Source organism: Cebus imitator, unplaced genomic scaffold (genome assembly GCF_001604975.1).
Source record: "Cebus imitator isolate Cc_AM_T3 unplaced genomic scaffold, Cebus_imitator-1.0 Scaffold2, whole genome shotgun sequence".
Lineage (NCBI taxonomy): Eukaryota > Metazoa > Chordata > Mammalia > Primates > Cebidae > Cebus > Cebus imitator.
The window spans coordinates 8,794,850-8,813,303 of record NW_016107317.1 but is presented as its reverse complement, the minus strand read 5'-3'; the positions used below and the strand labels follow the sequence as shown (position 1 = coordinate 8,813,303).

At 34.3% G+C, this 18,454-nt stretch overlaps 1 protein-coding gene across 1 annotated transcript in view; it reads right to left on the bottom strand.

Moving 5' to 3' along the window:
* LOC108303669 (putative solute carrier organic anion transporter family member 1B7) overlaps window positions 1–18,454 on the bottom strand; it is a 65,931-nt gene that overhangs the window by 16,391 nt on the left and 31,086 nt on the right. Inside the window, 3 exon segments of the mRNA XM_017527586.1 lie at window positions 10,254–10,318; window positions 15,791–15,975; window positions 18,160–18,325. Of these exon segments, the coding sequence (XP_017383075.1) occupies window positions 10,254–10,318; window positions 15,791–15,975; window positions 18,160–18,325 (416 nt within the window).

Genomic DNA, 18,454 nt, shown 5'->3' with positions numbered 1-18,454 from the left:
GAGGGGCACAGAGGCAATAAGACGAGCCTGTAGGACTGAATGCTATATAGGAGCAGGGTGAGGCTCGTTGCTGCTGGTCCCTCTCCCCACCACTTCCTTTGAGATCTGTGTGACTCAGCAGAGACAGCCATAATTCCTTGGGAACGTAGCTTCATTGGCCTGGGAATCACACCACCCAAGGAGAGTCTGAGCTCAGAGATGCCTATCTCTGCCCCCTACCTTATGGTCTTTCTCTATCTTCCCTGGTTACTGATGTCAAGAACATAACGTTTTGGTAGCTCTACGGCCCTACCTGTGACCCTAGGGCAAGTTTGCTTCCTCCCTATAGTACAGCAGCTGATATAGTCTTGAAAGCACCACCTCCTGGCTGGAGGTCAACTAACATAAAACCAGTGCACTAAGCAAAAATACAGCCAAAGTCCTTCACACAGTCCACTTCACTCTCCTGCTACCTCCACCAGAGCAAATAGTGGTATCCATGGCTGAAAGACCCGAAGATGGATCACATCACAGGACTCTTTGCAGACACTCCCTAGTACCAATCTAGAGTCCAATAGCTCCACTGGGTGGCTAGACCCAGAAGAGCAAAAACAATCCCTCCAGTTCAGCTGTCAGGAAGCAATTCCCCTGTGGGAATGGGGAGAATGCCACATCAAGGGAGTACCCTATGGGACCAAAAAATCTGAACAGCAGCCCTTGAGCCCCAGTTCTTGCCTCTGTCAGAATCTACAAAATGAGCAGGAACGAGAAAAACAATTCTGATAATATAACAAAACAAGGTTATTTAACACCCTCAAATAATTACACCAGCTCACCATCAATGGATCCAAACCAAAATAAAATCTCTGAATTGCCAAAAAAATGATTCAGAAGATCCACTATTAAGCTAATCAATGAGGCACCAGAGAAAGGTGAAGTGCAACTTAAGGAAACAAAAAGTGTGATACAATCACAACTTCTGGAATCAAGGACACTCCTAGAGAAGTGCAAAATGCACTGGAAAGTCTCAGCAATAGAATCAAACAATAAGAAGATACACCTTCAGAGCTTGAAGACAAGGCTTTCACATTAAACCAATTCATCAAAGACAAAGAAAAAATAATTTAAAAATGAAGGCAAGGCTTTCACATTAAACCAATTCATCAAAGACAAAGAAAAAATAATTAAAAAAAATAAAGCCACCAAGAAGTTTGAGACTAGTTTAAGCATCCAAACCTAAGAATAATTGGTGTTCCTAAGGAAGAAGAGAAATCTAAAAATCTGTAAAGCATATTTAAGTGAATAGTCAAGGAAAATTTTCCCATCCTTGCTAGAAATCTAGACATCCAAATACAAGAAGCTCAAAGAACACCTGGGAAATTCATTGCAAAAAAAACCCCATCACTTAGGCACATATTAGTCAGGTTATTTAAAGTCAAGATGAAGAAAAGAATCTTAAGAACCATGAGGCAAAAACTTTGCCATCAGGTAACCTATGAAGGAAATCCTATCAGAATCCCAGCAAATTTCTCAGCAGATACTCTACAAGCTAGGAGGTACTGAATTCCTATGTTTAGCCCCCTTAAACAAACAGTTATCAGGCAAGAATTTTGTCTCTAGCAAAACTAAGTTTCATAAGTGAAGGAAAGATACAGTCTTTTCCAGACAAACAAATGCTGAGAAAATTTTCCACTACCAAGCTGGCACCACAATAACTGCTGAAAGAACCTTAAATCTTGAAACAAATCCTCAAAATACACACAAAAAAATGGAACTTCATTAAAGTTTAACTCTCACAGGACCTGTATAACAATAACACAATTAAAAAACCCAAGATATTCTGGCAACTAGCATAATGAATAGAATAGTACTTCACATCTCAATACTAATGTTGAATGTAACTCACCTAAATGCCCCACCTAAAAGATATAGAATGGAAAAATGGATAAGAATTCATCAACCCAGTTTCTTCTGTCTTCAGGAGATTAGCCTAACATATAAAGACTCATATAAACTTAAAGGAGTGGAAATAGGTATTCCACATAAATGAACACTAAAAATGAGCAAGAGTAGCTATTCTTATATTAGACAAAACAGACTTTAATGCAACAACAGTTAAAAAAGACAAAGGGGCACATTACATAATGATAAAAGAACTGGTCCTACAGGAACATATCACAATCTTAAATGTATATGCACCTAACACTGAAGCTCCCAAATTTATATTTAAGAAATTACTGCTAGACTTACTTAAGGAATGAGATACACAACAATTCAAAAATAGTGGGGGACTTTAATAATCCACTGACAGTATTAGACATGTCATCAAGACAGAAAGTCAGCAAAGAAACAACAGACCTAAACTATATCCTAGAACAAGTGAGCTTAACAGATACTTACAAAACATTCTACCTAACAACTACAGAATATATATTATAATCATCAGCACATGGAACATTGTTCAAGATAGATTACATGACAGGCCACAAAACATGTTTCAGTGAATTTAAGAAGCTTGAAATTATATCAAGTATTCTCTAAGACCACAGTGAAAGAAAACTGAAAATTAACACAGAAAAGAACACCAAAAACCATGCAAATACATGGAAATTATATAACCATCTCCTGAATGACGGTTGGGCTAAAAAAGAAATCAAAATGAAAATTAAAGAAAGTTTCAAACTGAACAAAAATAGTGACAAACTTGTCAAAACTTCTGGGATACAGCAAAAGTGGTGCTAAGAAGAAAGTTCATAGCTTTAAATGCCTACATCAAAAAAGCTGAAAGAGCACAAATAGACAATATAAGGTCATATCTTATGGAATTAGAGAAACAAGAACAATCCAAATACAAGCCAGTTGAGGAAGAGAAATAACAAAGATTAGAGCAGAACTAAGTGAAAGTCAAACAACAATAACAACAAAATGCAAAATATAAATGAAACAGAAAGCTGGTTCTTTGAAAAGATAAATAAAATTGATAGACCATTAGTAAGCTTAACCAAGAAAAGAAGAGAGAAGATCCAAATAAGCTCAGTTGGAAACTAAATGGGAGATATTACTACTGATACCACAAAAATACAAATGATTATTCAAGTCTGCTATGAACACCTTTATGTGCATAAACTAGAAAACCTAAAGGTGAGGAACAAATTCAATACAAGATCACTCAGATACATAAAGCAAGTTCTTAATGACCTACAAAGAGACTTAGACTCCCACAAAATAATAGTGGGAGACTTTGACACCCCACTGTCAATATTAGAGAGATCAACAAAACAGAAAATTAACAAGGATACCCAGTACTTGAACTCATTGAACTCATATCTGAACCAAAAGGACCTAATAAACATCTACAGAACTCTCCACCCCAAAACCATAGAATTTACATTCTTCTCAGCACCACATCATACTTATTCTAAAATTAATCACATAATTGGAAGAAAATCACTCCTCAGCTAATGGAAAATATGGAAATCATAACAAACAGCCTCTTAGACCACAGCGCAATCAAATTAGAACTCAGCTTTAAGAAACTCACTCAAAACTGCACAACTACATGGAAACTAAACAATCTGATCCTGAATGACTACTGGATAAATAATGAAATGAAGGCAGAAATAAAGATGTTCTTTGAAACCAATGAGAATGAAGACACAACATACCAGAATCACTGGGACACATTTAAAGTAGTGTCTAGAGTAAAATTTATAGCACTAAATGCCCACATGAGAAGCAAGGAAAGATTAAAAAAACCCTACACTCTGACATCAAGATTAAAAGAACTAGAGGAGCAAGATCAAACAAATTCAAAAGCTAGCTGAAGGCACAAAATAGTAACTAAGATCAAAGCAGAACTGAAGGAGATAAAGACACAAAAACCCCTTCAAAAAAATCAATAAATCCAGGAGCTGGTTTTTTGAAAAGATGAACAAAATAGATAGACTGCTAGCCAGACTAATAAAAAAGAAAAAAGAGAAGATTCAAATGGATGTAATAAAAATGATTAAGGGGATATCATTGCCGATTCCACAGAAATACAGACTACTATCAGAGATTACTACAAACAGCTCTGTGCACATATACCAGTAAATCAAGAAGAAATGGATAAATTCCTGGACACTTACACACTCCCAAGACTAAACCAGGAAGAAGATGAATTCCTGAATAGACCAATAACAAGGTCTGAAGTTAAGGCAGCAATTAATAGCCTACCAACCAAAAAAAGTCTTGGGCCAGACGGGTTTGCAGCTGAATTCTACCAGAGGTACAAAGAGGAGCTGGTACAATTCCTACTGAAATGATTCCAAACAATACAAAAAGAGGGAATCCTCCCTAACTCATTTTACGAGACCAACATCATCCTGATACCAAAACCTGGCAGAGACGCAACTAAAAAAGAAAATTTCAGGCCAATATCCATGATAAATATTGATGCAAAAATCTTCAATAAAACACTGGCAAACTGAATCCAACAGCACATCAAAAAGTTTATCCATCATGAACAAGTCAGCTTCATCCCAGGGATGCAAGGCTGGTTCAACATCTGCAAATCTTTAAACATAATCCATCACATAAACAGAACCAAAGACAAAAACCACATGATTATCTCAATAGATGCAGAGAAAGCCTTTGACAAAATCCAACAGTCCTTTATGGTAAAAACTCTCAGTAAACTAGGTTGTGATGGATTATCTCAAAATAATAAGAGCTACTTATGACAAACCCACAGCCAGTATCATAATGAATGACCAAAAACTGGAAGCATTCCCTTTGAAAACTGGCATAAGACAAGGATACCCTTTCTCACCACTCCTATTCAACATAGTATTTGCAGTACTGGCTATGGACATCAGGCAAGAGAAAGAAATAAAGTGTATTAGAATAGGAAGAGAGGACATCAAATTGTCCCTGTTTGCAGATGGCATGATTATATATCTTCTTAGGCTGATAAGCAACTTCAGCAAAGTCTCAGGATACAAAATCAATGTGCAAAAATCACAAGCATTTCTATACACGAATAACAGACAAACAGAGAGCCAAATCATGAGCAAATGCCCATTCACAATTGCTACAAAGAGAATAAAATACCTAGGAATACAACTAACAAGGGATGTGAAGGACCTCTTCAAGGAGAACTACAAACCACTGCTCAAGGAAATAAAAGAGGACACAAACAGATGGAAAAACATTCCATGCTCATGGTTAGGAAGAATCAACATTGTGAAAATGTCCGTACTGCCCAAAGCAATTTGTAGATTCAGTGCTATCCCCATCAAGCTACCAATGACTTTTTTCACAGAATTGGAAAAAAACCACCTTAAACTTCATATAGAACTAAAAGAGAGCCTGCATAGCCAAGACAATCCTAAGCCAAAAAGAAAAAAAGCTGGAGGCATCACACTACCTGACTTCAAACTATATTACAAGGCTACTGTAATCAAAACACCATGGTACTGATACCAAAACAGAAATATAGACCAATGGAATAGAACAGAGGCCTCGGAAAGAATGCCACACAACTACAGCCATCTGATCTTTGACAAAAACAAGCAATGGGGAAAGGATTTCCTATTTAATAAATGGTGTTGTAAAAAACTGGCTAGCTATATGCAGAAAGCTGAAACTGGATCCCTTCCTTACACTTTATACAAAAATTAATGCTAGATGGATTAAAGATTTAAACATGAGGCCTAATACCATAAAAACTCAGGAAGAAAACCTAGGCAATACCATTCAGGACACAGGCATGGGCAAGGACTTCATGACTAAAACACCAAAAACAATGGTAACAAATGCCAAAATAGACAAATGGGATCTAATTAAACTTAAGAGCTTCTACAAAGCAGAAGAAATTATCAGTAGAGTAAATTGGCAACCAACAGAATGGGAAAAAATGTTTGCAATCTGTCCATCTGACAAAGGGCTAATATCCAGAATCTACAGAGAACTTAAACAAATTTATAAGAAAAAAACAACCCCCTCAAAAGGTGGGCAAAGCATATGAATAGACAGTTTTCAAAAGAAGACATTTATGCAGCCAACAAACATATGAACAAAAGCTCATCATCACTGGTTATTAGATCAATACAAATGAAAACCCCTGAGATACCACCTCACACCAGTTAGAATGGCGATCATTAAAAAATCAGGAGACATCAGATGCTGGAGAGGATGTGGAGAAATAGGAACGCTTTTACATTGTTGGTGGGAGTGTAAATTAATTCAACAATTGTGGAAGACAGTGTGGTGATTTCTCAAGGATCTAGACATAGAAATACAATTTGACCCAGCAATCCCATTGCTGGGTACATACCCAAAGGATTATAAATCATTCTATTATAAAGACACATGCACATTTTTACAGCACTTTTCACAATAGCAAAGACTTGGAACCAACCCAAATGCCCATCAATGATAGACTGGATAAAAAACATGTGGCACATATACACCATGGAATACTATGCAGCCATAAAAAAGGATGAGTTTATGTCCTTTTTCAAGGACATGGATGAAACTGGAAACCATCATTCTCAGCAAACTGACACAAGAACAGAAAACCAAATGCCGCATGTTCTCACTCATAAGTGCGTGTTGAACAATGAGAACACATGGACACAGGGAGGGGAACATTACCCAATTGGGCCTGGGGGGTGGGGGGCTAAGGGAGCAGGTGGTGGGAGGATTGGAAAGGGATAGTATTAGGAGAAATACCTCATGTAGATGATGGGGTGATGGATGCAGCAACCCACCACCATGGCACATGTATTCCTATGTAACAAACCTGCACGATCTGCATATGTACCTCAGAACTTAAAGTATAACAAATAAATTTTAAAAAATTAAAAATAAATAAATAAAACCTAGAAGACAGCTATCTGTGGGGGGAAAAAAAACCCTCCTAGATTAAACCAGGAAGAAATAGAAACTCTGAACAGACCAATAAAAAGCAGTGAGATTGAAATGGTAATCTAAAAACTACCAACAAAAAGAGTTCAGAACCAGACAGATTCACAGCTGAATTCTATCAGGAATTCAAAGAAGAATTGTTACCAATCCTATTGACAGTATTCCACAGGATAGAGAAAGAAGGAATCCTCCCTAAATTTTCTATAATGCCAGTATCAGTCTAATACCCAAACCAGGGAAGGACATAACAAAAAAAGAAAACTTTTTGGAAAGGCCTAGCCACAGACCAATATCCCTGATGAACTTAGAAGCAAAAATCTTTAACAAAATACCAGCTAACAGAATCTAACGGAAGATCAGAAAGATAATGCACCATGGTAAAGTGGGTTTCATACCAGGGGTGTAGGGATGATTTAACATCCACCAGTCAATAAATACACCACAAAAACAGAATGAAAAAAATCATATGATCATCTTAACAGATGCAGAAAAGGCATTTGATAAAATCCGGCATCACTTTATGATTAAAACCCTCAGTAAAATTGGCAGAGAAGAGACACACCTTAAAGTAACAAAAGCTATCTATGGCAAACCCACAGCTAACATTTTATTGAATGAGGAAAAGTTGAAAGCATTCCCCCTGAAATTTGAACAAGATAAGGATGCCTACTTTGGAACAAAACATAGTACTGGTAGTCCTAGCCAGAGCAATCAGACAAGAGAAAAAAAATCAAGGGCATACAAATTGATAAAAAGGAAGTCAAACTATCACTGTTTAGAGATGATATAACTGTAAACATAGAAATCCCTAAGGGACTCATCCAAAAAGCTCCATAAACTAGTGAATGAATTCAGCAAAGTTTCAAGATACAAAATCAATGTATACAAATCAGTAGCTCTGTTACAAATCAACAATGACTAAGCTGAGAATCAAATCAAGAACTCAACCGCTTTTAAAATAGCTGTCAAACAATAAAATAATTCTTAGGAATATACCTAACAAAGGAGTTGAAAGACATCTACAAGGAAAACTACAAAACACTGTGGGAAGAATCATAGATGATGAAAAGAAGTGGAAACACATTCCAGGCTCACGGATGAGTAGAATCAATATTGTGAAAATGACGATACTGCCAAAAGCAACCTACAAATTCAATGCAACTCCTATCAAAATACCACTATCATTCTTCACAGAACCAGAAAAAACAATCTTAAAATTCACATGGAACCGCATAAGAGCCTTCATAGCCACAGTAAGACTAAGCAAAACAAACAAATCTAGAGATATCACCTTACCTGACTTCAACTATAGAATAAGGCCATAGTCACCAAAACAGCATGGTACTGGTATAAAAATAAGCACATAGACCAATAGAACACAATAGAGAACTCAGAGCCAAATACTTACAGCCAACTGATATTTGACAAACCAAACAAAAATATAAACTGGGGAAAGAATACCCTAATCAACAAATGGTCCTGGGATAATTGCCAAGTCACATGCAGAAGAATGAAACTGGATTCTGATCTCTCACCTCATATGAAAATCAACTCAAGATGGATCAAAGACTTAAATATAAGACGTGAAACCATAAAAATTCTAGAAGATAACATTGGAAAAGCTATTCTAGACATTGGCTTCGGCAAAGACTTCATGAACAAGAACCTGAAAGTAAATACAACAAAAGCAAAGATAGATGGGACTGAATTAAACTTAAACATTTTGGCACAGCAAAAGAAATATCAGCAGAGTTAATACACAATCCACAGAACAGCAGAAAATCTTCACAATCTGTACATCTGACAAAAGACTAATATACTGAATCTACAAAGAACTCAAACAAATCAGAAAGACAAAAACCAAACAATCCCATCAAAAAGTGGGCTAAGGACATGCATAGGCAATTCTCAAAAGAAGAAATAGAAATGGCCAACAAGCATATGGAAAAATGCTCAACATCACTAATTATCAGGAAAATGCAAATCAAAACCACAATATGATATCACCTCACTCCTCCAAGAATGGCCATAATAAAAAAATTAAAAATAATAAGTATTGATTTGGATGTGGTGAAAAGGGAACACTTTTACGCTGTTTGAGGAAATGTACACTAGTACAACCACTATGGAAAACAGTGGGAGATATCTTAAATAATTAAAAGTGGATCTGCCATTTGATCCAGCAATCCCATTCTAGGTACCTAGCCAGAGAAAAAGAGTATACAAAAAAATGTACTTGCACATGCCTGTTTATAGTAGCATAATTTGCAATTGCAAAAATATGGAACCAGCCCAAATGCCCATCAATCAATGAGTGGCTAAAGGAAATATGGTATATGTATATTATATATCAGCCATAAAATGAATGAAATAATGGCATTCACAGTAACCTGGATGGAATTGGAGACTACTATGCTAAGTGAAGTAACTCAGGAATGAAAAACCAAACATCAAACGTTCACACTCATAATTGGGAAAAAAGTTATGAGGATTCAAAGGAATAAGAATGATCCAATAGACTTAGGAGACTAAGGGGAAAGGATGGGAGGTTGGTGATGGATAAAAGTCTACACATTGGGTATGGTGCACACTGCTTGGTTGATGGGTGCACCAAAATCTCAGAAATCACTATTGAGCATTTATTCATGTAACAAACATCACTTATTTCCCAAAATCCTACTGAAATAACAAAAAATAAATTTAAAATATTTGTTAATGGCCTTTGGCCTCTGGAGTTTACAATCCTACTTTTTGCCAACATAAACCACAATTTTCTGATTTTTCTTTTATTCAGAATGCACTCTTAATCTAAGATTCCCAGTTGTAGAGTCTGAATTCTCATTCCCTTTTGCATTAACTCCTGACAATAGTTAGCTGCTCAGCCTTACAGGACCAGGCAGTGGGAAGTGGCACAGTTAATGTCAGCTTCTGTTGTTTTACACAACAGAAGATTGTTGTATAAATCTTAGGAATCTGACCAGATTCCTAAGGCTCCTAATATACTTAAGGCCAGTCCTAAATAATGCCTCCATTTAGAAGGAAGGCCCTCCACTCTGCCTATATCTGGAAGAAACTTTGTTCTTTTTCTGAAAGAAGGAAAATTTTAGATACTACCTTTCTGTTAGAAAGGGTATAATATAAATATGATGATTCTTTGCTCTTAATAGATTGACTTTCACAAAAATTAACAATCAAATTCTCTTCTAAGTCACTCATTGTCCTGTGTCTTATTATTTTCATTTATCAAAAAAGGCAATGATTCTTATATCTTTTTATACATTCTTATAGTTAAAAATTAATTACATTTTCTTTAAGCCTTAACATAAATATTTACATGTTAAATTTGTAATCTATATTTATCATACCTAGTGATCGCATAATCAATGAATGGAAGCCAATTGCAAGTGCTTTCAATTCAGGTTGAACAGTCCTGCAATATGATTAAGGCAAAGAAACAATACACGTCATTAAAATATCAAACTAAGTTAATATCAAAACATTTATCAGTATCATTTTTCTTTATGGCAGAATGAGAACACTTAAGTGAATGGCCCACATTAAATAAAATTATATTTTCAATTGTTTTAAAAGCAAAAACATGGGTGGTAACAGTAATTATTATTATTTCCTTATTTATTTTATGCTTTATGATTTCAGGACAGTTTAACAAATATTTTCACTTTTGATCCTTATGAAAATTCTATTAAAAAGTGGTGAACACATTTGTTATGCTTACGAAGAAATGATTTTGTGTGGACTATTTAGATAAGGTAACTCACATGAAAATATTATAGACCTTTATCCAAAAGTAATTCTTAGTAGTCCTCTTTTTGTCAGGTTATTTCTGTCATCAGTGTTAACAGAGTAGTTTACTAATATGATTCATAAATTATATAATACAACCAGAAGGATCAAAAAACTTTTCTGTATTTTAGTGTCTTGTATATTTAACTATCATATTAAAGATAAAGAATACACTTGTATTCTCACATAGAAATTAACTCACTCTTGCATTTCCCCAATTCCATTTTTCTGTGTTCAATAAACTGATGACACTACCATCCCTGTGGTAACTTAGTACATACCAAGTGAAATGAAATTATCTTGCATTAGTGGAGGTGGTGAATTGGTATAAGTGGGGTGACTGTGACTCAAAAAGCCCTGTTGTACTGAAATAATAAATTAACTGATGTAAAAGTTGTTTTTCCTTGAACTCTTGGACAGTTATTTGTTCAGAGAGCGAAGTAGCTGTCATCAATCAACAAACGTTCACTAAGCAACTAATAAGAGATACTATGCTAGTTAATGGTCTTGGGAGTAAATAGACAAATTATGCTTCTTATCATCTAAGTGACTTGGAGAAGTATATCTTTTAATCTTTCTTAGCCTCAGTTTCCTTGTTTGCTAAATGAGGATAATAATGCTTATCTCGTGTTATAAGAATTCAATAAAATGAGCTAGCACTCCAAACTTCAATTTCATTTACACATAATTGCCACTTTTTCTTACAAAACAGTTATCATTAATTGAGATTCTGAAAATAATTCAACAGAATTTATAAAATTTTAAAAGTCAAAAATTAAATAAAACATAATATAGTAACAGTTAAATATAAGAGAGTTATATATTAGGAGAGACAATAAATGGAAAGTGTGTTTTGGCTCTGCTTTCACCAAATACAGAAGGACTTTGTTAGCCCAGTTGAGAGCACAACACCACACTGAAGACAATGAATCCATGTCTGCTATTTAAGGAGGAAGTTTATTTCATAAAGAGATGGTCAGGAGAAAATCAGCAGGAAGGAGAGGTTAACTTTTCTATCGAGATATTACTCTCAAATATCAGATTGCACTTTGTATACTACACACACAAGGCAAACTGACATGTGTTATCAACTTGCATTTTCACCCTGGGAAAGGGTAAGCATGCAGGAGATTTGAAGGACTTGCAGATAGGGTGAGTATTTTTCTAAGAGCGGGCCTGAGATCTTAAATTCGGTGGAAATGATGAATGTGTGTAATATAATAACATATATATACAAGAAAAATCACACATACTCATTCACATGAGTGCACACTCACACTACTCCCTTCATGCTGATACTCACATGTTCACTTGCATGCACACACCCATGCTCTGTTATCATGTAAGATACATATGACTGTAGTGTGACTCCTGCTTCATATATGATATCGAGCATCTCTGGATTTTCATGGACATCTTCCGGGATGACTTCATTACAAAAAGCACCCCGAGAAGTTAAAGTTAAATGTGTTATTTCATTTGAGTCAAGAACAACACAGACTCAAAACTGGCAGATTAAAGTAATAACAAAGAACAAAAGTAAATGAAATGTGGGCAAAAAATTTACAAAGGATCAGTGAAATAAAAAGTTGGTTATTTGAAAATATAAAGAAGATTGTTAGATGCTAGTAGATTAATCATAAAAAAGAAGATTCAAATAAGCACAATCAGAAATGATAAAGGGAACATTAAAACTATTAGCACAGCAATACAAAAGATCATCAGAGACTACTATGTACATCTCTACATATACAAAATAGAAAACCTGGAGAAAATTGATAAATTCCTGGAAACATACAACCTCCAGAATTTGAACCAAAAGAAATAGAAACACTGAGCAAACAAACAATGAGTAATGAAACTGAATCAGTAATAAAACAATCTCTAGCAACAACAACAAAAAGTGCAAGAACAGTTGACATCACTGACAAATTCTACCAAAGAAACAAGGAAGAAATGATACCAATTCTAATAAAACTGTTCTAAAAAAATCAAGAAAGAATCCTCCCTAACTCATTCTACAACATCAGCATCACCCTGACACCAAAACTGGGCAAGAAAACAGCAAATAAAACATGAAACTACAGACCAATATTCCTGATGAACATAGATCCAAATATCTTCAACAAAACAGTGGAAAATTAAGTTCAATAGCACATCAAAAGATTTCTCACAATGATGAAATGGGATTTATTATTGAAATGCAAGGATGGGTCAACATATACAAATCAATATATGTGATTCATCAAATTAATATAATTAAAACCAAAAAGCATATGATAAAATCAATTGATACAGAAAAAGCACTTCATAAAATCAAGCATCCCTTTATGATAAAAACCATTACTAAACTAGGCATAGAAGAAACAAACTTCAAAATAATGAAAGCCATAAAAAGCAAACCACAGCCTACAACATATGGAGTAAAGGGAAATTGTAAGCATTACTTCTAAGAATGGGAACAAAATGAGGATGCTTATTTTCATCACTCCTGTTGAACATAGTATTGGGAGTTCTATCTAGAGCAATCACGCAAAGAAAAGAATAAAAGGTATCCAAAGATATCCAAATTGGAAAACAAGTGTTCAAATTATTTCTGTTCATTTATGATATAATCTCATACCTAGAAAATCCTAAACACTCCTCTGAAAGTCTCCTAGACTTGATAAGCTACTTCAGTAAAGTTTCAGGATACAAAACCAATGTACAAAGTGAGTATCACTTCCATACACGAATAATGATCTAGTTGAGAACCAAATCAACAAGTGAATCCCAATACAGTTATCTATCTTACAGATAACTGATAGATAATATAGTTGTCTATAATAAGATTTGTTTTACTGATAGATATAATCAATAAAAAAAATAGGAATACATTTAACCAAAGAGGTAAAAAATCTCTACAAAAAGAACGGATGAAAAAAGTCATATATCACACAAACAAATGGAAAAATTTCCCATGATTATGAATTAGAATAATGAGTATTGTGTGAAATGACCATCCTGCCCAAAGCAATCTATAGATACAATGCAATTTCTATTAAATTATCAATTTCAATTGTTATAGAATTAGAAAAAAAATTAAAATTCACCTGACTTTATATTACAAGCCTATAAGCCAAAATAAACACTACTAGTATAAAAATAGATGCATAGATTAATGGAACAGACTACAGAAGCCAGAGACAAAGCCGCATACCTACAACATAGTCATCTTTGACAAAGGCAAAAAAATATGTACACTGAGGAAAGGACACCATATTCAATAAATGGTGCTGGGAAAGTTGTAGAGTCATATATGCAGACATAAAATTGAATCCATATCTCTTGCCATATATAAAAATTAACTCAAAATTGATTAAAGATGTAAACGTAAAGCCTGAAATTCTAGAAAATTTTAGGGGAAAATCTAGGAAAAACTCTTCTGGACATTGTTCTAGGCAAAGAATTTATGACGATGTCCTCAAAAGGAAATGCAACTGCAACAACAAATATACACCAATTAAACTTAATTAAACTAAAAACCTTCTGCTCAGTAAAAGATATAACCAACAGAGGACACAGACAAACCACAGAATAGAAGAAAATATTTGTAAACCATGCATCTGATAAAGTGCTAATATCCATAATATACGACAAACTCAAATAACTGAAAAAAAAAAGATAATGAACCTCATTAAAAAGTGGTCATAGGAAATGAACAGACATTTTTCAAAGGAAGACATACAAGTGTTCAATAAACATATAAAAAATCCCCAACATCACTAATCATCAGATAAATTAAAATTAAAATCACAGTATCATCTTATGCCCTTATCATAGCTATTATTACATAGTCAAAAAACAAATACTTTGATAAGACTTGCAGTCAGGATCAAAATTTAACATCTGTATATTTAGTTTACAGGTTTATTTTCATGTTAACAAAATTTTAAAATACATTGTTGGTTTTTTGTTTCCTAACATGTCATGCTGTTGGCTGACTGTGAATGTGATCAACCAATAGGTTTTAAAAGTACAATTAGCAGTTAACTCAGCTCACTCTACTTATCATGTATATTTCTAAGATTTACATGCCTGTCTTTACATGTTTCCGGTTTTAGATGATTGAATTATTATATTGTCCATTAGGGCACACATTATCTGCTTCCTCCCTAACTCTCCAAACTTACCTTGCGCCACACCCCCCTCACTCCATATGATCCAATGAACTGGATTTTTTTTCATTCTTCAAACAAACTGCTGTTTCTTGTTTTAAGGAATCAGCAGCTAGATACTCTCCCTGAAAGCCCTTCATCTGGCTTTTTCTTTACACCCTTAGATAAAATATCACTTCTTTTAAGATGTACTTTGTACGTCCTTTCCTTCATATCCTTTCATTTCGATCCAAACTTTAGTTTGTCTTTTTATTCCCTTTATTAGCAGTCTTTTTCCTTAAGATGAAGGACAATTTGTAATTATTTGTTTACACATCACTTGTTTTTCTAAGCTATGAAACAACAGGTACCTTATTGGTTTTACTTACCAGCATTCTTCATTAAGCATCACATCCTGTCTAAATATCTGTTTAATGAGTGAATAAAGGAATTAATTATTTACATATATTTTTCTACTGTCTACAAGAGTCTTATGGGATACTAGGTCAAAAGCCATGCTGTGGGAGAATTAAAAGCATTAGAATTTCATTGCACACTGAAGTTTATATTTATATCCTGTTGAAAATGTTTTTTTCAATGAAATCAACAGATGATTTTCTCTAACTGGCCCACTAAGGTCCAAAGCAACTCACAGTTAAAAGTTCTTTTTGAATCATTAAGGGATTCTTTTACAATTGAGGCAATTGCCAATCAGCGTGTTTCTTAAGAGTCTTATTAAAAGAAAAACATATAGAGGATAAATATCACAATGGAAGCATTACAGACAAAATTATATTATTAATGATGGCATTGAAAGATCATAATAATTCTAAGAAAAAGAATTCCCAGAAAATTAAAATGTAACAAATTATGAATCTGAGCTAAAATATGGAAACTACATACATAATTGGGTGTGTTATTAGTTCAATATACATGATAATGTTTTATAACATCATACTTACCTAATCACCAGCACGGAATATGAAGTAAGTCCAATGGCACAGAGGAAAGAATTTAAAACTAGAACTGCAAAATAAATGCAATAATTCCTTGCACAAGCATCATCTCTTGGGCATTCACCCAAGTGCGCCGAGTAACTTTTGTTCTGGAGACCAATTACTTCCACACAGCTACGGTTATAAAATACCTAAAAATAGTTTTTGAAATATTACCAAATACATTCGCCAAATGCAACCAGGCTATGAATACATTCCATTATATTTAAGGAAGTCTCAAACAAAAATATTTACAATTTAAAAAATATTATAAAAATATAGTTATTTAATAATAAAAGGCAAAATTGCTTCCTGAACTGCTTTCTGTATAAAATAATAGAATTAACTATTAACATTTAATAAATTCTGAATTTTAAAACTGAGAATTTAAGAAAGTAGTACATGAAACTGTATATAATTTTCTCATTAATATAAATTGTTTTCAATATTGCTCTTTCGCCTACATTTACTTCCTAAAATATGCGTTCTTACTTAGATGATCTCTACTAAGTATTAAGGACATGTCCTGGGAAGGATTACCCCCAAAATTCAGAAAATACGGCAGTTTGAAAGGGGCTAAAATGTGAAACTAGAGCCACTCATGAAAATAGGAAAGAGTACAGAGGAAATAGAGGTGGCATAGATGCCAGAATTCTCTTTAAGCAGGCAAAAGCAGCATTCAAGACCATAATGACAGATAATAAAATAGATTATATTATTACCAGAGAGGTCCAACACAACAGAATGTCCTGACTAATGGTAAGAGTACAGAAGGGGAACATTAGGATCAAGTGATCTGAGAGGTTTAATCAGGCAGTGTTTCTAAGTAGGTGGCTCTAAAAACAATTCTATTCTGATTCTAGGCTAAACAAAAGTTTAAGGGAAGTTCACCTTGAACCTACTAGCTCTAAAGATTAATTACTGAAAGAGGAATTGTAAAAGAATTCAAATCTCTACTTTTATGGTTGCACCAAGCTTCCTTTTTCCTCCTTTTTTCACTAAGAATAATATGGTGCAATCTTTTATGGAGCAAGCACACTGGCCAATAAAACCAAACTTTGATATAGAGAACATTGTTTTAAAACACGATTTTGTTTTTTTAAATTTTTACTGAGAATTTAGTAAAGGAACTTTGCAGTAGCCTTCAGATGGCATAGCTATTGCCCATATTAAGAAGTTGTCTCCATGTAGACAGAGCTCTTTTCAGGATTCTAATATTATGTTTTTTTCAGAGCTTCACTACTGGACAAAGTGAAACCAGGGATTAAACGGGATCACCCTTACTGAAAAACATAATAGCCCATGAATATGAGATGTGGGCTTTTAAGTATAGTCTTTGGGCCATATATGTTGTGCAAGTTTATTAAACTTATGGGCTATTTTAAAGCAACCTAGGATGGTTTATTTCTTCAAATTTCTCCATGCCTTTCCATAATATATTGGTATGACAATGGGCAAGGGAAAGATGAAAAATGTTTAAAAATGAAACGTAGAAGAGTGTGTAGAGAGCAATTATCATAGCTGACAATATTGCTAAATTTGGTAATAGGAAAATCGCCAGAAAAGTGATTACACAACTTTGTGAGATGTTGAGTGAATTGTAGGTATGGGGAACAGCCAATTTCCAACTATTCGAAGTTACCCAGGATATTGGGAAAAACCCGTGGCTCACATGTAAAAAAAAAAGCTTTTGAGTGAAGAAGGAAATTTAATTTCTAATGGATATGTTGGCAATAAGAAGGCAGGATACTAAGAGAAGTAACAGAAGTGCCAGCTTTGAGGAAATCAAAATAGGAAATCGAGAATTGGGCAGTCACGTGAGCATGGATCCTTGATTAATTTATTGGAAAGTCAAGAGCCCAGGTGAACCCCTAGCTAAACTCATCAGGATGTATACATAAAAATGCACATAGATTGTTGTCCTAGTAAAGTAGGTAGTGCTGACAACAGGTTAATCAGGACTTTCCCCTAACTTCTGATAGATAAATTAATTCCAAATTAATTGAAATCATGTGCTTCAGTCAAATCAGATGCTTCTTAGAAATCCTAAGTGGATTAAATTCTAAGAGGTCATATTTCTACACTCTCAAGAAAAAACTGGGGTAATCTCAAATGAGAATTCAAGTAACAGAAAAACTTGGTAAGTCCTAAGCTGGACTTTATGTGAAGTTTTATTTATATTTCACAGCCATCACAATGACAGATAATATTAGGATCTTTTACTTTGATCTTTATACTGGAGACCTTACTTACAGGAAGATACGATAAGTAATAAATAAAAATCAAATCTGTGATTTTGATTGAGGAGAGAAGAAAAGGCAAAAATAAATACTCACTATGGGCTTTTTATAACCACTTGAGTATTTGCATCCTGCTAGACAAGGCGACAGGTAAGTTATTCCATTGTTCCCACAGACTGGTTCCCATTGATTTTTATCACAATTGCACTCTGAGTTGCAATAAGAAAGTGGTACATCTACATGAAATCTTACTGGACTACTTCTGAAAATATATGATAGACATATATCAAAAAGAGACAGAAGAGAGAGGAAGAAGAGAGGAGAAGGAAGTGAGAGATGAGGGGGAGTAGAGGGGAAATAAAGGAGGAGGGAAAAGAAGAGGGAAAGAGAA